The 25,144-nt window shown below is 38.7% G+C and overlaps 1 protein-coding gene across 1 annotated transcript in view; it reads right to left on the reverse strand.

Moving 5' to 3' along the window:
- The window catches only part of LOC122796789 (C-type lectin mannose-binding isoform-like), a 525,560-nt gene that overhangs the window by 289,204 nt on the left and 211,212 nt on the right, over nucleotides 1–25,144 (reverse strand). The window contains exon 3 of the mRNA XM_044065519.1: nucleotides 16,496–16,573. Coding sequence (XP_043921454.1) covers nucleotides 16,496–16,573 — 78 coding nt within the window. The remainder of the gene's footprint in view (nucleotides 1–16,495; nucleotides 16,574–25,144) is intronic.

Genomic DNA, 25,144 nt, shown 5'->3' on the forward strand with positions numbered 1-25,144 from the left:
TCCTCTATCTATACCTCCACCTTGTATTAAAACATCTAACTCTCTTCTAATAGCTCACCTTAATATTAGAAGCATAAATAATAAAGTACATCATATCCATGCACTATTAAACTTGCATTCATTTGACATTTTATGTCTTACTGAAACATGGTTAAAACCCTCCACTCAGGACCAGGAAATTACCCCCCCCCCCCTGGCTACAACATACTCAGAAATGACCGCAAAACTAGGAAAGGTGGTAGTATAGCCATCTTCTACAAAAATAATCTCCAACTTTCCCTCCATAATGAACTTTCACTATCAGACCCTAAAGCTGAATCCTTATCTACCAAACTCCAGATCAACAATAACAAAGCTATTTATCTAATTTGTATGTATCTTCCCCCTGGTAATAATACTCAGACCCTAGAAAACTTACTCAGTTCAACATCCAACCAACAACCCCAGGAAACCATAATACTAGGTGACTTTAACATTGACTGGATAACCTGCTCAAACCAAAACCCAACTAACCATATTAATCTCTATGGTTTCTCGCAATTAATAACAACTCCTACTAGAACCCATAAACAAAATAGAAAAGAAACAACTCTTGATTGGATCCTCACTAATAACCACCCCAGCATTTATACCCCGGAACCCTTCCTGATTGTATCAGTGATCATATGCGTACATATGTGATAAGACAAAAAGTGAATATGCCACATACTCATAAACTAAAACATCCCGCTCAAAAAGTGCTTTAACCCTGATAACTTCCTTACAGAATTGCAAGCATGTAACTGGTCACCACTAACTTACCTTGAACTTAATAAAGCAGTAACCTACTTTAATACAAACTTTCTTCAAATCCTTGACCATCATGCCCTTATCACACTACTAGAATGAGAACCAAACCTGCTCCATGGCTGTCTAAGCAAACAAAAGATAAAATGGTCCTTAGAAATAAAATCTGGACCAAATGGAGAGCCAGTAGATGCCCATCTGATCATCTCCTTTTAAACAATTAAGGAATGCCACCAAAGAGATACTGTTAAAGATAAAAGGATTATTATCTTCACCTTCAACAAGGTAGTCAAAATACCCTCAAAATTCTGGGCAAGCATTAATAAACTTCTTAAACCTGGACATTCACCGACTCCTACTCCTACAGGCTTTCACCCCAACAATGCTACACAGATCCCTGATGCCTTTAACAACTATTTTACAGAAGCCATTAAATCCCTAGCTAACTCATTACCTATACCATCTGTAACCTTACCAAAAATCTATCTACCCTCATCTAGGGACTTCCAAATCCAACCCGTTGCCACATCCCTTATTTATAAGCTTCTTAAGAAACTCAAACCATGCACCCCATCTGCTGACCAACTCCCATCTGAATACCTACAAATAGCTGCTAAAGCTATCCAATATCCTGTATCTATACTGATAAATAGGACTATCACTGAAGGAACAATCCCCACCTTATGGAAAATATCTCATATAATTCCCCTACATAAAGGAGGCTCATCAAATGAACTCTCAAATGTTCGCCCTATTGCCTTACTTTCCCCATTAGCCAAGATAATGGAAAGATGTGTTCACAAACAAATGCTTAGCTACCTTCTACAAAACAAACTTCTAGCTAACTGTCAACATGGATTTAGACCTTTCCACAGTACTACAACTGCCCTCCTTTCCTTCACTGACTCCATAAATAAAAATAGGAACAATAATTCTTTCTCCTCAGCACTTTTCATAGATCTTTCTAAAGCCTTTGATATGGTTAACCACAATATACTTTTGGACAAACTAAACCTTTTTTCTCTCAGCCCACACTCTTTACAGTGGTTTAAGAGCTATCTCCACAACAGGCAACAAGCAGTCCTTTGGGAGAACAACCTATCTTCCCTACTCTCAGTAAATATTGGTGTTCCACAAGGATCTATCCTAGGTCCCCTTCTTTTTTCCTTATTTATCAACGACCTATATCTGAATATACCACAAGCCACCTGCATTCAATATGCTGATGACTCAACGCTAATCTGCACTGCAAAAAATATTCCCTCCCTCCAGTCCCTCACCCAAACAGTCTTCCAAAATGTGGGAAATTGGTTTTTGCAACACTGCCTCTTCCTTAACCCCAAAAAAACTAAACTTCTCCTCTTTACTCCTACTCAAAAATCTCCCACTCCTCTCTTCACTATCTCTTCAAATAATGCAACCTGTATTAACCCTGACAAGACCACGCGACTGCTAGGTGTAACTATTGATAACCATCTCAATTATGATGAACACATTAACACCACTGTTAAAAATGTCAACAAAAAAATTGGGACACTCTACAGAATTAAACCTTTTCTTACCCCTGAAACTAGAAAACCATTGCACAGACACACCTGATCTCCACCCTCTTTTATGCCTCACCCATCTATACTAACTTATCCAAAAATAACACTACCAAACTCTCCATCTGCTACAATAGTATAGCCAGCTTCATTACTGCTACTCCCCTAAGAACTCATCATTGTCTTAATCTCAAACAACTAGATTGGTTAGAGCTAAATAACCAGTTATTCTATCAACAACTACTTATCATTTATAAGACCCTTTACTACCCTGAGGTAACCCCCAGCCTTTCAAAAATGATTATACCATATAGAAACCTAGCCACACTCCATTCTGCTAATAAACTACTAGTATCACTACCTAAATCATATAATAAAGCTGGTGATTCATTACTTGCAAACTCAATAGGGAAAATCTGGAATCAACTCCCTCAAGGAATAACTAATCTAACCTCTACCTCTCTTTTCAAAAACACATTAAAGAACATCTCAAAACAAAATGGATATGTCCGTGTGCTAATCCTGACTGAAATAATGTCCTCACTCTCCTAGTTCTTCCACCCTACCCCTCCTTACTTAACTCCTCTCTAAACTTTTAGGAGTTTGAGAGTTATTATCTAAGAACTGGGCTTTTGCCAGTTAAGTTTGTTCTGTCTGTATCCTGTGTTACTGTTACTTCTTTTATATAGTCTAATATAGTAGTATATAGTATAAGTTTATTTCCTATTATTAGTATTTGTTTTGTATTTGAAACATTTTTTCTTTTTTTTCTACCTTATATTTTGACTAATATTATGCCTAACGTGATAAATTGTTGTGTATTTACCTGTACTGGAGCTTTTCTCCCCGGGCCTCTACTGAAAACGGATATTGTGTCCAGTTGGACTAGCCCGGTCAACAAATGTAAAATAAAAAATAAATAAATAGTCTATAGCACCCACTACCCCAGAGTATTCTGCTATTTGGTGGAAGAGACGCATATTGCTGGTCAATACCTCATGTGTGTTGAGGAAATATATGTGCTCACTGGCATGTGCTGACATGGCATCCAGGAACTGGTGGAATACTCTGGATGCTGATGCCTGTGAGATCCTCATGATATCCCCAGTTGTGCTTTGGGAGGCACCTGTGGCTAGTATACCTAGGCCTACACATACCTTAGTATCCACTGGGATGGGTTCCCCTCGGCCAGTTTGGTGTGTCAGGTGTGGCTGGCACAGCTCAACAATTTGCTGTAGGAGGTCTCTGTCCACCCTATAGCACTCCACTATCTCCAGCTCATGTAGCCCCTGGTAGGTTACCCTGGGTCTATACACTCTGCTCTGTCTCCTCACTGTGGGTTGTTCGGCACTATTCACATCCTCAACACTCTCAGCCTCTTGCACATGTTGTTCTATGTTGCCTGCTGCAGCCCTTCTCATTTTGATTTGTTTGTTAAAATTTCCCCGCTTGTATACACCGGTGGTGTAGAGTGTCGAAAAATCAGAGGGGAAGGTATTTGCTTAGTTTATAGTAGTGTTCTGGGCTGGGCTGGTCTGCTGCCTGTGTAATTTACTGATTCTGATACATTTCACCTGTCAGCTCAGCTAGTTCTCCTTGATTACCTTCCTATTGCTGTTTTCCCTTCCCATTGCCTCCCTGTTCAAATGTGCACAGAGCTGCTACTTCCTGGTTTAACTTCTTTTTTCTTCTTGTAAAACCCGGTGAGCGGTGCTCACACCCGCTTACACTTTGAAAAGGGTGCTAGGCAGGTTTAGACACACCCCAATCCTGAGCAACAGGGCTCCAATCCACTTACAGTATGCCAGACAGACCCCCCCCCCATGATGTCACCTATATCCTGGTCTTGCACCCAGCTATTTATACTCTTAAACTCTTGGAACCTGCCTCACACCCTTTGAAAAACTAGGATTCACTATCCTTCACCTCATTTACATAGGATTGACTGCTAATGCATAGTTACATGTCCCACACTGAGCCTCCTCCCTTAGCAACCATTACTCACTGGCCAGGTTGTCTTCTGCCTGCCATTGACTTGCATGGCAGACTACTGCTTTTAGTTAGAATGCTTATTTTAGGTTTATTTTATTATCCCCCCCCCCCGATCCCGTTTGTGTGCCGCTGCCCTATGTTTCAACAGACATGATCGGCGGACATATCATAAAAGTTGTATTTTGCACATTTGGCATTGTTTGCAATGAAAAAGGCCTTCTACTTGGCCATTGGCATGCTTCCTCAATGCTATGCAGCCTTTATTTGGAACTGTCATAGCTCTGTTTTGGAGTTTGCAGTATTGTACTCGGTTACTAACCGAGTACATTTATGCATATTATGCTAGTCCTGCACGCCTTGATTCCTGCTTCCTGGATGACAAATTTACCTCATTTGCATGTTTTCCACCTGCAAATGAGGTGATTTGCATACGGGGGCTGGGGACGTGCAGCACTAGTGCTACAGCACTCGCGCACATCAGACGTGCACGTACATGGATCGCTCGGCCGCCATATTGGCAAAATTTCATCTAACACTAATCATGCACGCTGTGCAAGCTTTTGAGAATCTGGGGGTATGTCTTGATTAATGTATGAACATGCCTTGCAGGTTCTACAGGGTCTAGTTCCTTTGTGTCTGCATACAACCTGATGTTCATTCTTACCTTCATAACATAATAGGTCCTGGAGTTTCTTATTCCTCCTAAACACAAAAGATGGCACCTTATTTATAAATTTCCTCATTTTTTTCATCTGAGAGCAAAATTTTCCAATTCTGTTGCACTATATCACAGACAGCATTAATATTATTGCTATACTTATAAGTAAAATGTCTATGCAAATTGTAGGACCATGAATGTGATATACTTGACCACATGTCAGACATGCAAATGTTTTTATGTAAGAAAGATGAATTGCATGCTGAAGAATAGGATACTAAATCACTTATCTATTGGAATACAAAATGAACATAATGCTTTATATCAGCATGTTTCTAAGAATGAGGGCCATGGCTTTGAGTCCATGGTTATTCGGTGCATGCAGAAAGGTATTAGAGGTGGAGACCTGGTCAATGAAACTGAATACCTGGAATCCAAATGGATTATAGAACTTATAGCCCATAGGCCACCAGGCCTTAATGATGTCATCCCTTTAAAGCCAGCCTTAAAGAAGAAGCGGGTGAAATACTGACTTGTGATTGGTTAGTATTTTTTTATAAATGTGGACCATGTACTGTTAACAAACTCTCTGATGAAGGGCATTTGCCTGAAAGTGCTCATCACAGTTTGTTAGTGCTCTCAGCATTTTATTCTCATTTTTATATTTATTTTATATCACAGAATAAATACATTGGATTTTATATTTTGTGGTGGTTGCTGCCTTTGTTCTTTGTTTAATGTTATAAATAACAGTATTTTTTGTTATAAATGGCTTCTTATTGGTTCATAGGTTCATAGGGAGGTACTAGGCTATTGGCCCTAGGGCCTATATAAGCCTAGCCAAGAAGGTACACTGGATTTCGCCACCCAAGAAAATTATTTTCCTGTGCCACTGTCGAGCAGAGCCACAGAAGTGATCCCAGGGATGAATTTCCTATTTCCCATCCAATCATCAAGATTCTTCTTGAAGAGTGCTAATGAGGAGCTTTGTTTGATATAGATAGGTAGTTTGTTCCAGAGTATGGGAAGTCTCTGGGACAGGAATCTATCCCTCCAGCTTGTTCTGTTTATTGTGGTGACAAGGTTTAGGTCACTAGAGCGTGTAGCTCGGAGGGATTGGGATTTCTTTAAGTGGAGCATGTCCAATAGCTCTGGGTTTGACATAGATATGTATGTTAGGCAGAGATTGCCTCTGAGTAGGCGATATGCAATGGAGTAAAGCTGGTGATTTTTGAGATGGTCTGCATAGGGCATCTGTTTGAGGCCAGTAATCCTCTTTGTGAGGTATTTCTGTGGTCTTTCCAGTTGTAGATGTCTTGTGAGGTACATACCAAAAGGGCGTTGTACTCTATAATGAGTGATGAGTAGAGGGAAACAACGATCTCTTTTTCCTGGATGAGAAACCTTTTGTGATGAGGTGTGCCACATAGAAGGATTTCCTGACTACTGTGGTGATGTGATTATCAAAGGAGAGACTACTGTCCACCTGTGTCCCAAGGTCTCTTATCACACTTTCGGTGTTACGTTTACTACCGCCTATGTGGTAGTTCATGGGTAAAGAGTTTTTACCAAAGGGGATGACAATGCATTTTTTGGCATTGAGCTTGAGGCCATGGCTTTGACACCAGGCATCTGTCTCAGTGAGGCCCTTTTGTAGGATGTCCACATCGTTAGGAGTTTCAATTTTTGCTCCTAGTTTGCAGTCGTCTGCAAACTTCATTAGCCAAAGACCTTCTGTGTTAGCCTGTACTTCAGAGAAGTAGATACCAAACAGGGGAGGACCGAGGACTGAACCCTGTGGTACTCCACTTGTCACTGGTCTGAAGTTGGATTTGGAGTCTGCTACTTTCACAGTGTGGGTTCTGTCAGTGAGACAGTTGGCAACCCATCTTGTGACATAGGGATTTATACCTAGTTTAGTGAGTTTATCTATAATTCCAGAGTGGGGGATGGTGTTGAAAGCCTTGGCAAGATGTAGATATGCTGTGTGAATCACCTTACCCTCGTCTATGGCTTTGGTGACTGCTTCAAAGAAGTCTATCAGGTTTAAGAGACATGATCTACCTTTTACAAACCCGAACTGGGTGGGGTCCAGAGTTTGGATATTACCAATGTCTTTGTTTATAAGTTCCACGATGATTCATTCCATGGTCTTGCAGACCAGGCTCGTCAGGCTAATGGGGCGGTAGTTCCCAGGGTCCGTGGTGGCTCCCCCTTTGTGGAGTGGGATAACCGTCGTTGTGCTCCATTCAGTGGGCACAAATCCTGAGGTGAGGCTATGATTGAACATGGTACTTAGGTGGGGTGTCAGTTCATCTGTAGTTCGTGTAGAATGCAGCCTGGGGTGTGTCAGGTCCCATGGATACTGTGTTATTGGCTTTGGAGAGTGTGGTTTTTACCTGTGCAGCTGTGATTACAGGAACTTTGCATTCTTCCAGTATAGAGATGGGCCCTTTAGGGGTTGAGAGGGGGGTAAAGTTAGCACTGAACCTATTTGCCAGGATGTTGGCAATATCAGTTGGTTCTGTATATTTATTGCCATTGTGCTGTAACTCAGAGCAGATCTGAGTGTTGCCATTGAGATTCTTGACATAGCTATAGAATGCTTTGTGGCTGTCTTTAGAATCAGTGGCAATTTTGTTTTCGTAACTAGCTCTAGAGGATTTTATGAGGGATCTCAGCTTCTTACTGAGGCTGACCAGGGAGTTCCTCCAATCATGGGATTTTACTCTTTTTTGCAACAGTTTCTTTCTTCTGTTGTAGAGTTTGTTTATTGCAGAGGATCACCAGATTGGCTTCATTTTTTTGGAGGATAGCATCTTAGTCCTCTTAGGGATAGCACGATCCATGCACTCATGTAAGTGCTTATAAAGTGCAATTGTGTAGGATTCAGCAATCGTACCTCTATTGTCCATCTGCATGCCATGAAGTTTGCCACTTCTGTCCTAAGAAGAGTGAAGTTGGCTTTGGAGATATGTTTTACAGTAGTTTCCCTAATGAGGGTGGGGACGAGATGTGGATGTCTAGGGTGATTAGCTTGTGGTCGGATCTGACCAATGAGGAATTGACTTTTGGTGTGGAACACCGGTCACCCAGGTTGGTAATGACCATGTCTAGGATATTGCTGCCCCTGGTGGGGGTGTGGTTAAGTTGATCCAAGTTGTTGGAATTTATGAATTCCAGAAAATGTTGAGCAAAAAAGTTGGTACATGAGTAGTTTTCCCAGTTAATGGTGGGGTAGTTGAAATCTCCCATTATTCGGGTGTTGGGTTGTACTCTAATATTTTCCAGTGTATCTAGAAATGAGGAGTGGGAATCCTGGGCATGGTGGGGGATCTGTAGCAAGCTACAATTTGGATTGTGGTCTTGCCCAGAGTTCGTTGCACTTGGATAATCTTGGATGCATTATGCTGAGCAACTTGCCTGGAGGTGTAGTTATCCTTAATAAATATGGACATGCCTCCGCCTTTAGTGTTTCGATCCAGGTTAGGTGGCCGAAAGGTGTGGTATGAATTATAGCCTGGTAATGCAGGGGTGCTCTCTGGAGCCTTTAACCAGGTCTCTGACACTGCACAGATGACAATGTTGTCCATTTTAAGGAGTGCCTCGAGTGAGTGCATTTTGAGGTTTAAACTTCTAGCATTAAATAGCATTACCCTCAGATTTTGCTTGCTTGTACCTGTTATGGTGGTGAATTTGTCATTTGAACCTTGCCTAAAAAAGGCACTACAGGGGTGGCAACAGCCTTAGCCAGTATCCAGAATCCCAAGGGTGACAGGTGCAGGCCATCTCTGGCAAAGCATCATTGTCTGTTGATCATGTCATCTCAGGCAGACAGATACTGGATCCCCTTAGAATGACACCAGAAGCTTAGCCAATTGTTGAAGTCAATCATTTTGTCCTTGTACTGTGGTATCATTCTGAGTGATGGCAGGATGCTACTCAGGGCTAGGGTCATACCTGCCTGGGCTACAAGATTGGAGAGCTCCTCTACATTTCTTTTCATGTTGTCCAGGGAGGTATGTCTCAGGTCATTCACACCGACATGGACAATGACAGAGTCATATTTGTACTTGTTGTGAAGTGACCTGCGTGCATGCATTATTTGGCAGATCTTGGCACCTGACAGGCAGCTGACAGTAACTTTCTCCTTGTTTAGCCTGGTGAGTGGAACATCAGTGTGCCTGACTATAGAGTCACCTATGACTAGAGTGTTGGGTACGTTGTTATTCCTTATTGGCTGTGGTTGAGTGGCACACTGAGTTTGTGGGCTATGTGTCATTTGGGTTATGTTGGGGGGTGGAGGTTACTGCGTTTCTGCTTTGGAGAGCTCTGTTGTTTGGGCAGATTTTTATTGAGAGCCTCCGCAAATGTGGGTGTGTGTTTTGTGTTTCTATGTGTGTGTTTTAGTGCTGTTGGTTTTGAGGGGCTAAGTGATGAGTGCGGTGTGGTGTGGTGCAAGTGTTTATCTTCTCCTCATGACTGTTTAGTCCAGTCTTGGGTGAAAAGAGCTTTGCTTCCAGTTTGGCTATATAAGTGCATCTCTCATAGGTTGTAGTGTTGGGTGGTAGGAGGAGAGGGTTGTCTGTGTACATGAGGCAATTGCTGCATTGCCCCAAGATGCCCAGATTCATCAGGTAGACAGGAGAAAACACTGGGAGCTGACCCTTAGACATGCCTGGATAGGTGCTTATTTATTAAGTGCTAAAAACTGTTCTCCTGTAGATAAGCGAGGAAAGTTGAGTGCTGTCGTAATTAATAGCTTATTAAGTGCTTACAAGAGTTCTGAACAAGTGATGAGTTCAAAGGAATAGATTTGAGTGCTAAAACTAAAAACTGACTGCTTCTAAGGGAAAATTTGAAGAGTAGATTTTATGGCGCTGGGAATAGTTTAACCCTAACTAAGCAGCAATGCATAAAGTGTATTTTTTTTATAACAGTAGCAAATGAGCAAACTGATTTAAACAAATTAACCAGTTAACCAATAAGAGCTAAAAACTGAGTCCCATTCCAGCAATCTTCGATCAGACAAGTTCTAACTGCACACTCCTGCTACTAGGGTGCAGGGGAACCTTCTCCAAAAAATGGCCTGGATTAGGGCTCAAGTTATACAAACAAAGCTAGATTCAGCAGGTCTGAACCTAGTCTATGCTATAGCAAACAAGGCATACCAATTTCAGAAAGAAACAGTTCAAGTAAACAGGCACAATAAGCCTTTAACCAGAAACTCCCAGCTCAGAAGGGCAGAATCTATCCTCTCCTCCCACAAGAGTGCAGACCACACCTTCTTATTGTAAAATAACTGGCCCAAAGCCCAAGTGTTTAAACCAGAACTGATACACTTTTAGAATAACAGACACTAATCCTTCAATCAGCAACTTCCAACTTAGAAGGATGTAAGCTACCTGTCCTGACACAACAGTGCAGACCACAAACCTTCTTAATGTAAAACAACTGGTCTGAGGCCCAAGTGCGTAAACCAAAACCTTAGAATAACAGTTACAATTTAATCAGGCTACTAACAAGCGGTAATAAATGCAGCAGAATCAATGCAATTAAGTAATTTTAAGAACAGGCAGCAAAAGCAAAATAAAGTAATAAAGTAGGAAGAAACAGAAATACAGTAAACGCAGATTAATTTTTTTTTGTATATAACAATAGAAAACGAGCAAACTGATTTAAACGAATTACCCAGTTAACCAGTAAAAAGCTCAAAACTGAGGCTTGTTCCAGCAGTCTTTAATCAGACAAGTCCTACCTGCACACTCCTGCCACTAGGGTGCAGGGGAACCTTCTCCAAAAAAAGATGGCCTGGATCAGTGCTCAAGTTATACAAACAAAGCTAGATTCAGCAGGCCTGAATCTAGTATGTGCTACAGCAAACAAGGCACACCAATTTCAGAAGAAACAGTTCAAATAAGCAGGCACAGTAAGCCTTTAACCAGAAATTTCCAGCTCAGAAGGGCAGAATCTAGCCTCTCCTCACACAAGAGTGCTGACCACAAACCTTCTTAATGTAAAATAACTGGCCTGAAGCCCAAGTGCTTAAACCAGAACTAATACACTTTTAGAGTAACAGACACTGAGCTCTCAATCAGCAATTCCCAACTTAGAAGGATGTAAGCTACCTGTCCTGCCACAACAGTGCAGACCACAAACCTTCTTAATGTAAAACAGCTGGTCTGAAGCCCAAGTGCTTAAACCAAAAGGCTTAGAATAACAGTCACAGTTTAATCAGGCTACTAACAAGCAGTAATAAATGCAGCAGAATAAGTACAACTGAGTACTTTCAAGAAGAGGAAAAAGCAAAATAATGTAATAAAGTAGGAGGAAACACAAAGACAGTAAGAGCAGATGAATAAAGTGCACATTTTTTTCTCTGTATTAGGTAGAATGAGCTAATGACAATAGACTGGGAGGAATGTTACAGATCAAATATACAGCAGGGGTGGGCAATTGCAAAGGCATCAAGTATAAGAAGAAGATACCAATAGGGAGGGAGGGTGGGAAACATACAAAAGTTATTAAACCACTATTTAACACAGCAGGAATAAGGGTGGGAGAAAAACCAACAATTTTAGCATAGATTAGAAGCCAGCAAAAAAAAAAAAATATATATATATATATATATATATATATATAGATTCACTTTATAACCTCGAAATACTGAAATATCGAATTTCAGTATCTCAAGACTATAAAACCGAATCCACAAAACACCGACACAAAAAAAAGCGAAATTCACAACACCGAAAACACCACACACACTATACCACACATACACCACAACACCCACATCACAACATAAACAAACAAAACTACACACATACACAACTCATACACACATAAGCAGGGCAAGCCCCTGCACCCCATGTGGGGCCCACCCCCCCTGCTTATATATACTAACTCCGAGATCGCACCAATACAAAACAAAAGCCAACTCACACACTCACATTCTCCGACCCCTCACACACACATCAGCACACTCACACACACTCTAACTCCCACTCAAAACCCTTAGAAAACACTTACCTGACATAACACCTACATCCACACATGGCACCATGCACCATCAAAACACAATCCTGGACATTACGCAGCATAAGGTCATAACCGCGAATTCGACATATATTCAAGTTCGCGATTATGACCTTTCGCTATTTTTAACATTCGGCTTTATAGTCTCGAAATACTGAAATTCGACATTTCAGTAATTCGAGGTTATAAAGTGTTTCTATATATATATATATATATATATATATATATATATATATATATATATATATATATATATGGGTCCCCTTTACTTTACCAAAATGACACTTCACCGACACGTGGAAGAACGAGACGAAACGACCGACAGGTAAGTTGACCGAAAAGGTGATTTGTCGACAGCCGAAAGACCGACAAGGGTAATGTGTGAGCGCGACTCGGTAAATGTGCGATAGTGACAGAGTTAGGAGCGGTCAGGTAAGTGTGCGATATTGTGGGATTTTGGGTTAGGGTGTAGGAAAGGTGAGTGTGTGGTAGTGCCGGAGTTAGGGTTCGGGTAAGGTAAGTGTGTGATAGTGACGGACTGTAGTTTAGGGACGGGTTAAGTGAGTTAGGTTTAGAGTGCGGGTAGGGTGAGTGTGCGATAGTGACGGGCTTTATGTTTTAGGGTGGGTTAAGTGAGTTAGGGTTAGGGTGCAGGTAGGTTAAGTGTGCGATAGTGATAGTCTTTAGGTGTAGGGGTGGGTTAAGTGAGTTAGGGTTAGGGTGCGGGTAGGGTAACTGTGCGGTAGTGTCGGACCTTAGGGTTAGGGTTTGGGTTAGGGTTAGTGGATATGTCATTGTGTGTGATGTGTAGTTTACGTTGTTTGTGTCGGTGTAATTGTGTTCGGTTTTGTGAGTTGTCGGTGTTGTGTGGTTTCGGTTATTTGGGGTCGGTGTTTTGTGTGTCGGTGAAGTGTCGTGTCGGTAATGTAAAGTAGACCCATATATATATATATATATATATATATATATATATATATATATATATATATATATAAATCAATCAAGTAAAAAATTAGGCTAATGCAGATTTTTTTGTAACAGTGTTCCAGCAGACAGAAAATATAAAACAAACAGCTGCAGTACAATTTGACATTTTAGTAGTGAAAAGAGTGTAAAAACTTGATTCATATTAAACTATTAGATTTGTTTGCAATTTATTAAAATATTTAGTAATATCTGATAGAAATATAGAATCTCATGCATCATGCTATGTACAGCTGAATAGAAACTTTTAAAATCCTGTTGTCACAAGCATAATCAGGAATAATGGGATTTGTTGAACAGAGGTAAGTAGTTATATTTTTTAATCCAAAATTATATAGATACATTGCATCCAAAGAAGCTTTCCTAGATTGTTATTAGGCTAATGACAAATAACGATGTCCTGTATCCAAACAGGACACTGAAGGCCAGGCATTTATAAGCAACCTCTGTCCATAAGGCACGTGGGTGCCAGGCCCGGTGTAAATTTCCTATTCCCCATCCACTGGTCAAGGTTGTGCTTAAACTGGGTAATAGAAGAACTCAACTTCACATGGGTGGGAAGTCTGTTCCATAGGAGGGGCAGTCTCTGGGAGACCTGCCTGTCTTTCCAACATGTTTCTGGCTAAACCTTAATTTTATAAGTTTTTAAGAGTCACATGACCTTCCAAGTCAGAGAATTGTATTAGCTGATAACAGAGTAGTATAACATACAGGGTAGGTATCATGTTAGTTCCTCTACTTAAGTCATGAGTTTTGAAATTAGGCTTTCTTATAAGATTAAAAAACAAAATAACCAGCTGAATGGATATGTTTTCATGGACAAAAAAGTCTAATGGCTGAACACTTTCACCAAGTACAGTGCTAGAGTTCTGATGATTTTTACAATTCCAACTGATGAAAGTGTTCAAACATTAAACTTTTTTGATCTGTGAATAATATTCGTTTGTCAGTTATTTAAATTTTTTTAATTTTCAATTTGCTAGCACGTGTATTCACTTTGGCAATGTTTTGGTCTTTCTTATAAGATTATGAAAGAGATTTGGTATATCCAAACTGCTTTTCATTAAGTGTTTCAAATTGCAGTTCATTTTACTGCATTTTGTTGGTTTGGGGAGGCCAGTGGTTCACTTTCACTGCTTTTTTCACTTTCCCCTAGTGTAATGCAAATATGGAGTTGGTATACATAATTTATGGTGGTGTGGGGATCCATGGGTTTTGACCCCCTGCAAAAAAAAAAAAATTAAAAGTTTTTCAACTTATGCTTTTCGATCTTGAAAAACAGATTAAGCAGAGCTTGCTGTTGTGTATCTCTACTGAATACAGGGAAACCCAGATACAGTATATTTCTTGAGGTAAGTTAAAACTATAGTATAGAAGAACACATCCATCTGGAGTTTGATGTTAAACCATTTTTTATCTGCACAGCAGATGTGTTGGGCATTCAGGCCTAAGACAAACTTTATACTGGATATGCTTCCCTTTTGTTTAAAGCATAAGTATTTAATTTTTATGGACAATAATTTGGTAGGATGTGGGTGCAGTTATGGATACATCATTCAAACCAAACTAGGCCAAATTTTTAATGGTTTAATTAGAAACTTAGTGCATATATAATCTAGTGCATATACCCTACTCATTTTCTGTATAGCCGTGGTTTATATTATGTCACATACATTGATGATATCATTTTTTAAATATGAGAGGAACATGCAGGAGTTCTATAAGTGTTTTGGACATTCTGTTGATAATGCTCACAGCCTTTCTTTCACCTGTACGCTTCACCATAATTCATTCACATATCTGGGTGCTAAACTTATTGGAAGTAAAAGAAGAATCCTGACATATGAGCCCACTTCCACCAATACCTTTTTTAATCAGTAGACACAGAACATCCTCCTCAGTTACTTAAATCTCTTTCTTATGGCAAAATGTCAAAGGCCAGATGAAATATCACTTTTGAAAGTGATTACATAGTATTTAAATAACAGTTGCTTGCTAGATTACTGAACAAAGTCTATAACTCAGATTTATTGGTCCGTAGTGAAAAAAAGTTTTATCAACGTTTAGATACAAGCACAAACAGGGAGAAAATACAAATAAAGATCATAGAGAAGGAACAAAATACTATACAATTTCTGTCTAAATGTGGTGATTTTTCCTCTAACTTCGTAGATATTATAATTATGAATTGGAAACCAGTACAAAGTGGTGAAGACTCAAAACATACTCTGCCTCAAGAAATTGTTTTTATATATCATAATCAAATGAATTTTCAATGTTTGATATCAAACCACAAACTGAGAGCAATAGCCTGAAGTATTAGAAAATGCATGTGCAAATGCCAGAGCTGTAGTGTATGTTAATATAAAACTAAATAGTGTCAACATAAATTATATGTTCAGCTCATTATGTAGTGCAAACACATGATTAACATGAATGTTGTATATGGAATTAAGTGTATTTGTATACCTACAATGAGATATACAGGAAATACATTGTGCAGTCTAAAGTAAGACTAATGGAGCAGTGGCAAGATATTCAATCCCATTGCACAAAATACACAAATAAGTACAGGGGAAATGTTAATTAAATAACATTTTTGGTTTTATATTGTACTCTCACAGACTGTGGAGAGAATTTTGAATTAAACCCATTAAAACAACACTGCTGGTGACCCAGATTCAGGAATGACCTCAGATAAATGGATGGTAAGATAGGAAGGGGAAATGTGAAGGGTTTAATGAACTGCTTTCTGACAAAAATGTGAATCTTAGCTGTCTGTTACAGAAATCAAGGATAAGAAGTTGCCTAGAAGTAGCTGGGGATTGTCTGTTGAAGAAGTCCTGGGAGCAAGCAGCCATGCAAGATTTATTGACATTATTGAATAGTCAGAAATTGAGTAGACTGAACAGGAACACTCTCTTTGAGATCCAGATTTAAATGTTCTCCAAGTATACTAATGTTTCCTTCCTTGGGACCATGTTTCTCAAATCCTGGATTTGCAAGAAAACCCTTTTCAGGAGAAGTGTCTCAGCAAATGAAATATGTAATTGTGGACTTGCTTCTTACAACAGTGAGGTTAAAATGAAGCATTAAAGAATGCTTCAGGATTGGCTAGTATAACTAACACAGACACAAGATGTGTGGTACAACATAAGTATACTGGCAAGACATGAATGGTCGTAAGATTTAATGGCCTTAAAATATTTATGAAATCCATAAAATCTGTGAAGACACAAATGTTGTGGTAGGCCTTGAGGGAGATTGGTAGGTCTGAGGGAGATGAGCTAGGGAGGAGGAGGGGAAGAAACATAGGGAATATTTTGTTGGTATTTCATTTATAAAGATTCACCTTCACAATTGTCTTCCATGCAAAATATCATGTTAACATGAGCACATCTACATAACTATATGGAAATGCATATAAGAATGTTCAGTCATTTTATACAACTTTTAAAATTCTGATATCGTAGCTGTGCTATATTTTACTTACACATTTTATCAGTTGGTCCAGTTGTTTTAGGGCTCAAACCTGTACCCTGTGATGTAGTCGTTGTATATGGTGGTATAGCTGCAGAAATCAAAATGTATAATTATTAATTTGCATTATTTTAGAAGGACAGGCAATGCAGTGATATGAACTGTAATATATTGTTTTTAACAATTTGTAAAGGTGATGAAAAGTGTTCCTGATCAATTGAATAGCAACATGAATTTTAAGCCATTGTCATTTTAAGTGCAAGTGTGCATATGCATATTTCACACAAAAGCATTTTATGACAGATTTAGGTGATATCATTTAAGAAAATGTATTAGGTTTTTAAGACACTGCCACATAAATGTCTGTGAGTGAAAATGTAAATCTACAGAGGCAGAAGATGAAGACAAAAATCATGTCTTTATTTGCCAAACTTTGAGTCACTAGACAAATACATGGTGTCCTGGGAAACTATTTCTTTCAAATTCCACCTCAGACTGGTCAAAGCTAAAGAAACTTCACTTGTTCACCTAGTCTTATCGCCTTAGAATACATATCCTTGGAGAGAAAAAAGCCTATTCAGCGAGCAGACAATAGTAATGTCTCCTTGAGCATTTCAAAATAAAGTAAAAATGATTAAATATGAATAATTAATGATGGCCAGTATCTTTGAAATGCAAGCAATACAGCAGTATGAACTGGAATACACAGCAACTGTTGGCCTAGTAAATGGAATAAGGAACTAAACTCTTCTTGGTGATTTAGTTTTCTCTATCTAGATAGATATTTGTCATTTTCATTATGTTTTTAAAAGGTGGGACAGATAACTAGTTTTGAAAGTTTGACTGATCTTTATCTTCTAGACCTGCTCCAAAATCCAGGAAGAACTTGAGTGTACGCCTACCTCTCAAATAATTTACTAAGAATTCTGGACAAAGCCAAAAATAATGGGGGAACAAAAGGCCAAAATCATGGACAAGGTTTAAATATTACTCTCATTTCCTTAAAAAGTTAATAGAACAATTTTCTGAATAATAGCAAGTATAATGTCTGATATTAATGACTGACAGTTATCCATGGGGATTTACCAGAATATAAAACATTATAAGAGGGACAGGGCAAAAATATGAGGGAAAGTCAGGCACATTCTGCAAAAATCTGGACATATGAGAAGTATGAGCGTACTCAAATAAGGTACCGCATTAACACAACCAGCAAATGGCTTCCCCCCTCATCATGACTTTAGGTAGGGGCATAGACATTAAAGATCAATGCATTATTTCTGATTTCACATTGTTCCCACTAGATATGTTTTTCATATAGTTAGTTATCTCAGCACACCAATAACGCATACACAAATACATCCTTTGGTGTTCCTCTGTTTTGTTGACATTAAATGTGGCTACTCTTCACAATATCATAGTCTTGATGTGATTATACATATACCTTAAGCTCGATGTAATTCTACTCCATCGTGTAGGCACTACTTTCCTTTCAGTCATCCTACCCTTTTCATTCCATTACTGCCTATTTGATCTCTGCCTTTTCAGTTCTGGTCCCCTGCTGTAGTAGGTGGAACACTAATACTGTCTTCCTGGTTTTCTTTTCTTCCCTTCTCTTATTTGCCCTTAACTATATAAGATGGTACTAATATAAGCCTAAAAATAGAAGCTGCGAAGCTGATAAACAACATATAGCTTTCCTTCCCATCCTGTCATACAGAAACATGTCATGGCTCTGAAAGCCACAGCCTACTATTAAGTTGTTGTTGTGTCTTTCGGCTTTTCCTGGTTAGGGGTCACCACAGCGGAACTCCGGTCCGCTAATGATTGGCAGTAGATTTTTATGTGCTGGCTTGCCGGGCCTAATGCACAACCTTCAACGAAGGAACGCCCATTCACGCATGTCACCACACAGAAGACGCTCTAACTGAGAATCGAACAGGCAACGTCTAACTGTGAGGCGACAATGCTACCGCAGCACCACCACCGCAGTGTACAGCCTACTATTAAGTAACATAACTAAAAGTGATTTTTTCAGTTTTCCTTCACTTCTACATAAGATGCTCAAGGAGACAGCATTATTATTTACTCTCTGGATGTGCTTGTTTCTTCTTCAAATATAGCAGCATTATTATTTACACTCTGGATATACTTCTTTCTTCCAAGGGTCACTATTCCTATGAGACAAAACCTCATTGAGTTTTGGGCAATATGTATGAGATATACTACCACAACAATGAATTTGACTTATCATTATATATACCTTACTCTTGCTATAATTTTTTTGTTTTTTTATGAAAAAAAACAACAAATTTTACAGCACTTTTATTATGGATCAGTAGTAGTTGGTTATATTTTCTTTTCTTTTTTTTTTTGAGCAATATCTGCAAATCCTTGGCGCAAAAGCTGATTTAATGATTACAAGTGCATATGTGCCTGTGTGTGTGTGTGTGTGGGGGGGGGGGGGTCTGTTGTCATTATACCCTAAATCATTCTATACCTGTACTACTGTCTTAAACTGGTAAATATATACTTTAGTCTTTAGTCAATGATTCAGTGCTTGACAGGGTTTCCACTTCTGTACCACATACCACAAAATATTAAAAATTACTAGAAAGATACTTAGATTTTAAAACAAGTATACAGAGGGGAACATGCACTTGTTTCATAGACAGCATGTAGGGCAGGCTGCTCTAATGTATCACACCTATCACAGACTGAAGAAAATTAGTAGGAGAGCACTTGTTGTATAACAGAATACTGATATTCTTCTCAATGGTAGAAAATATATTTTATTTTCATATGTTCATACGTCCATAGGAGATTACTATACTAACGGTTTAAGAGCCCTTACAAGCCTAGCCAATATAATCCCAGTTTTACCCACTATATGGCCCTTAGGGGCAAGAGGATGGAATGGATTTGTGCCTATGCCTTGAGTGTCTTACAGATTGCCCCATCCATAAGGGGTGTAGACAGTACTCCTGGTGTGAATTTGCAATGCCCCATCCATTAATCCAAGTTGCTTTTGAAGAGATCCAGTGAAGAGCTGTGAGTAATACAAACAGGAAGCCTGTTCCAAAGAAGGGGTAACCTCTGAGACACATATCTGTCTCTCCAGCTAGTTTTGTTTGAGTCACTGATTCAGTTTAGATCCCTAGACTGGGTGATCCTCATGGTGTTTGACATGCAGATGTATAGTAGCTCTATCAGGGCTGGATTTGTGATTTCTGCTTTATAGGTCAGGCATAGGTTACCCCTTAATAGTCGATAGGAGACAGAGTAAAGTGATAGGGCTTTTAGTCTATCTTCATAGGACATATTGTTTACACCCTGTATTTTCTTTGTGTGGAACCTCTGAGGTCACTCCAGCTGCCATAAGTGCCTAGTCAAGTACATGCCAAAAGGCACATTGCACTCAATTATTGGTACAATGAGGGATAAGTGCAGCAGGACTATAACTTCCTTGGATCTGAATGCCATACCTTTACTTATAAGTTGTGCCATATAGGATGACTTCCTCACCACTCTGGACACATGGTGGTCAAATTTCAGGATACTATCTATCTGGAAACCTAGATCTCTCATCTCTGAGTCAACTCTTAGGGGTGTGCTATTGATGTTGCCATTTTCAGGGTTATTTAACTTCCCAAATGGTAAGATAACGCATTTTCTTGCATTTAGTTTTAGGCAATGGTTCTGGCACCAATCATTTCTCTGATCTAGAACTTCCTGAAGAATATCTGCATCACTGGGGGATTCAGTGATTGCCCCCACCTTGTAGTCATCTCCAGACTTTGTAATCCAGAGGCCTTCCACATTAGCCTTGACTTCAGAGAAGTATATTCTAAACAGGACTGATTTGGGCACTGACCCCTGTGGCACCACCACTAGTAACTGGCCTCTTGCTGGATCTAGATTCACCCACTTTAACCAAGTGCCCTGTCCATGAGCCAATTGGCTATTCATCTAGTGACATAGGGATTTATGCTCAGTTTTCATTGATTCATAGACTGTTACTAGGCTAATGACCTGGGGGGGGGGGCTTTCTAAGCCTAGCCAAAATTTTTCTGAAATAATAATGATATCATGTATCCGAATAGGACATTGACAGCCAGACACGTATAAACTATGTCTGTCCATAAGGGACATGGGTGGCAGGCCTGGAATAAATTCCCTATTCCCCATCCACTGGTCTAGGTTGCACTTAAACTGGTAATAGATGAACTCAGCTTCACATAGGGCTTTATGAGTTTATTTTTAATACCTGAGTGTGGAATTGTGTCAAATGCCTTGGTCAGGTCAAGGCAGGCAGTATGTACTGTTTAAACTTTATGCATGGCCTTAGTGACTTTCTCAAAGAAATCCACCAGATTCAGTAGTCATGGCCTGCCCTTGAAAAAGCCAAATTGGGTTGCGTCCAGTGTTTGGAGGTTTCCTATGTCATTATTTATCAGGTCCATGATTATTCTTTCCATGGCCTTACATATAAGACTAGCCAAACTTATGGGTCTGTAATTCTCAGGTCAATAGGTGATCCCCCTTTATACAGAGGAATAACCGTTGCTGTCCTCCATTCTACTGGGACAAGGCCAGTCAGGTGGGCGTAGTTCAAGACAGATCCTAATGGGCCTGATAAGTCCTGATTTAAGCTGTTTAAGAGGCAACCTGGTATATTCTGAGGCCCATTGAAGTTGTGTTTTTAGCTTTAGAGAGTGCAGTAGCAATCTGTTATTTGGTGATAATTGGAGATGGAGTGGTGGGGTATTTCTTGGGGAGAACTGGGAGTGATGGGGAGGTGAAATTTGAGTTGAATTTGTTGGCCAGCTGATTTGCTATATCTTCTGACTGAGTATAGATGATGTCATCTATAACTAATTCTGCACATTGTTGGTTGTTGCCCTTAAGATTATGGACATAACTGAAAAATGACTTAGGGTTATCCTTAACTTTGGAGGCTATTTTTACCTAAAGTCTGTTTCAGATGATACTTCCAAGATGGCTGCACATTGAGTAACAGCTTTATTTTAGCTCCCCCAGTGTGAAAACAGAAACTCATCAGAGAAGGTCAGTAGATTTGTGTGTTTATGGGTACATTTCTGTAACTGGCTTGTAAGTGCACTGCCTGAATGCCAGGAAAAAAAGAAATACAGAGGACCTGTAACAAATCAGCTACAAAAAGTGACAGAGAAACACTGACTGGGGAAAGTTCTGAAGCTGTTCAGCAAAAAGCAATGCAACCTCCAGACATGACTACCAGTAACCTACAGGAAGATATAAGACAATTGCACAGAGACCTGTTTAAATTAAATGAAAGACTGATGGTATATATCAACACAAACTACAAAAGTCTGAAAAAAATGGAAGAAGCTTTAAACAGATATTCAGATGAGGTGATAAAGCTACAAAAGTCAGAGGCTGAAATGAAGAAAAGGCTGGCTGAATGAGACTCCTGAGGAAGGGATGTCCTAAAAAAATACAAACTTGAGATGTTCAGTTATACCAGGGAAGCTGTAAGGAACAGATGGCATTAATTTTATGAAAACACAAATAAGCAACTGGACTGGTATTCTACAGCAGGAGTTGTTAGATGAAAGGGAACATCGTGTGTATGCTCCAAACATAGCTAGAAGAAAGCAACTTAGACCTTTAATAGTAAAGATGCAATGCTACCAGCAGAAGGAGTTGATTCTGACAAAACTGTGGCAGAAGGACACAGCACTAAAAGTGGGAGACAGCAGAGTGTTTGTGGAGAATGATTACTCATTGTACCCCAAGAACAAGAAGAGTAATTTTATTCCACTGTTCTGGGAATATCAAGATGCAGTTATTTGAGTTAAACTGTTGTACCCATCTGTCTTCAAGGTTTTCTTCCTTGGAGGAACAACATCATTTTTTGATGAAGTACATGCTAAGAAGGAAACACAAAAGTTTGTCCAACAAAAAGTGAGCCGTGAAACAGAAGGAGATTCTGCTTCTAGTTCTTTTGGTAATAAAGACCACAGAGAGACTGTACTTGTGAAACCTTTTCCAATCTTTCAAATGAAAATGTAGAGAAGGAAGGGAGCATGGGAGTTGACTCGAAGAATTCACAGTATGTTGGAAATGAAGCAGAGACAGAATTTAGGAGATGGAGATGAACAGTAAGAAAACCAGTAACTTAATGTGGTACTACAGTGCAATAATTATATTTGTGAAATATGACATAAGAAAATCTGGAAATATTGGACTTTTTCAGAATTTGTCAGATTTATGGGTACTCTAAAGCATATGTCCTACTTCATGTCATTAATGTTTGGAAAAATGCTCTGGGGAGGGGAAGTGAGGGCAGAAAGTTAACTGTAAGTAAATAAATTGTTTTTCCTTAGCACAATTTTTGTGGTGTATGGTTTTCTTTGCATGCTATAAAGTAAAGTTTCTCAGTTATTTTTAAATGTAATGGGGATTGTAAACAGGAGCTACTGTTCTTCTTTTCTTTCTCCCTTCTCTATTTCTTCTTGTTAAATTTTAAGAAATGTAGGCACTGCAGTGTAAAAAAGCCTGGGTAAAAGAGCATGGGGATTGACTGGAATAAGGACATTAGATTGATTTAGTAACTAATTTTAAGAGAAAGCAAGTAAATGGAAACACTATTTAATATTCTGATTATCTGAGCAGTGATTTAATATACTGCTTTTTCTTATTAGCAGTTCTGTATCTGGTCCTTGTGTCTCCATGGAAACAATCCGATAAAGATAAATTGACTGTTTGATTCTCATGTCTCCATGGAGACAACATAGTAATGAGAAATTGACTGACTGCTTCTTATGTCTCCATGGAGACAATCTGAGAAACATAAATTAGTTACAGTTTGGTGGAGAATGATTGATTGGAGGGAAGAAAGGAGAGACTGGCTAGGAGATAATGTTCTTTGAAAGTATTCGGGGGGTTTCTGAGCTGAGAGAGCTATAAAGTTAAAACAAAACCAGTTAGCATTTAGTAGAAGCAGAGGCTGCACCATGTGTCCTAGCATGGATAACTTATCTTTTAGTTTAACTCAAGTGCATGACTGTGTCTGTCAGTTTGGGACATTTGTTCCTTTTAGAAGGGTAAAACTTCAATATTTGAAGATGTACATAGTTTTGTGTGTTAGTATTAAGTTAATAGGTTTTAGGGGGTATTGGTAGTTTATTTTTTGTTTGAGGGCTTTCAATAAAACAAAACGTTTTGTAAGACTTGACATAGGCACAAATGAATATGACAAGAAACAACTGTATAAAAGTTCAACCTGCCAAACAGTGTATGCATGTAACACAAAATCTGGAACTAGACATTTAACAAAAAAGGTGTTATACATAAAAGGTGGGAATAATAACTTTTTTATACAATGATACAATGATGGTTTCTGTAATGTCTTTAAATGTGAATGGTCTCAGAGATAAATACAAAAAGAAAGAGTAGTGAACTATATTAAAAATGTAGAGTGCAAATAGCTATGTTACACCAGACACACTTGGAAAGAACTGAATATGTGAATTTGATAAAGAAAGGTTTTCGGGATGGTTATTCAGCAGAATACCTGGGACAAAAGAAAAGAGGAATAGTTATATTAATTGCAAGAGGAGCTTCAATAGTGATAGAAGAGTGATAATAATGGCAGATTTGTAGTGCTAAGGGGCTATTGGCAAGGGAAGAGGATTACATTGGCATGTATTTATATACCACCTAAAACTGCTATAATGGAATTTAAGAAAATTCTGGGAGAAATGGTCAGTTTTCAGCAAGGAATATTACTTATAGGTGTGGATTCAATTAGATTTGCAGCAGTGAAGATGTGGCTGGGAGGTCTACTTCTAAATTTCAAAGTTTCAAAACTTCAAATTTCTTATGGTTGAGACCATAAGATCAAAGTTTTGAAACTCTGAAATGTAAATAAAAAAAATAAAAACAAAGAAATCTTTTTTTTTTTTTTACATTTTTGCAGGGGGCATGCCCCCCTGTACCCCTACACCCCTGCTAAATAAATATACCAACTCTGAGATCACACTACAGTGAGGAAAACTGTAAATGTGCTGTACAGTGATCTCCATTTAAACAGTTCAAAGTTTCAAAACTTCAATCATATGGTCTCAACCATAAGAAATTCCATGTTTTGAAACTTCAGAATTTAGAAGTAGACCTATCTGGGAGGCCCCAGAAGGGAAAGTATAACAAAGGAGGGTAGATTTTTTGACCACACAAACCAGCAAGATTAATTGCTTTCATCTGTACACTGGGCTTCATTAGAATCTAATAAAACAAACACTGTTCCCTTTCTATAATAACACGTCACGATGCTGATTAGCAATGATTAAATTGGATTAAGCCAACAAAAGGCAACAATAGGGTTTTCCCGTAAAAATGTTGCATAAAGCTTTGAACAGGAAATAATAAGATATATATATATATATATATATATATATATATATAAATATATATATATATATATATATATATATATATATATATATATATATAAATATATATATATATATATACATGTATATGTATACGAATATATTAATATAAAAATATTTCCAGTGTAAAATATAGATGTAAAATATGTGTATACATGGATTTGTTAGATAGTATCCCTTCTGTATTTCCTCCATTTAGAGGGGCAAGATCAATTTGGTGCATTTGG

The sequence above is a fragment of the Protopterus annectens genome, chromosome 3.part0 (genome assembly GCF_019279795.1).
Source record: "Protopterus annectens isolate FY-2018-M chromosome 3.part0, PAN1.0, whole genome shotgun sequence".
Classification (NCBI taxonomy): domain Eukaryota; kingdom Metazoa; phylum Chordata; order Ceratodontiformes; family Protopteridae; genus Protopterus; species Protopterus annectens.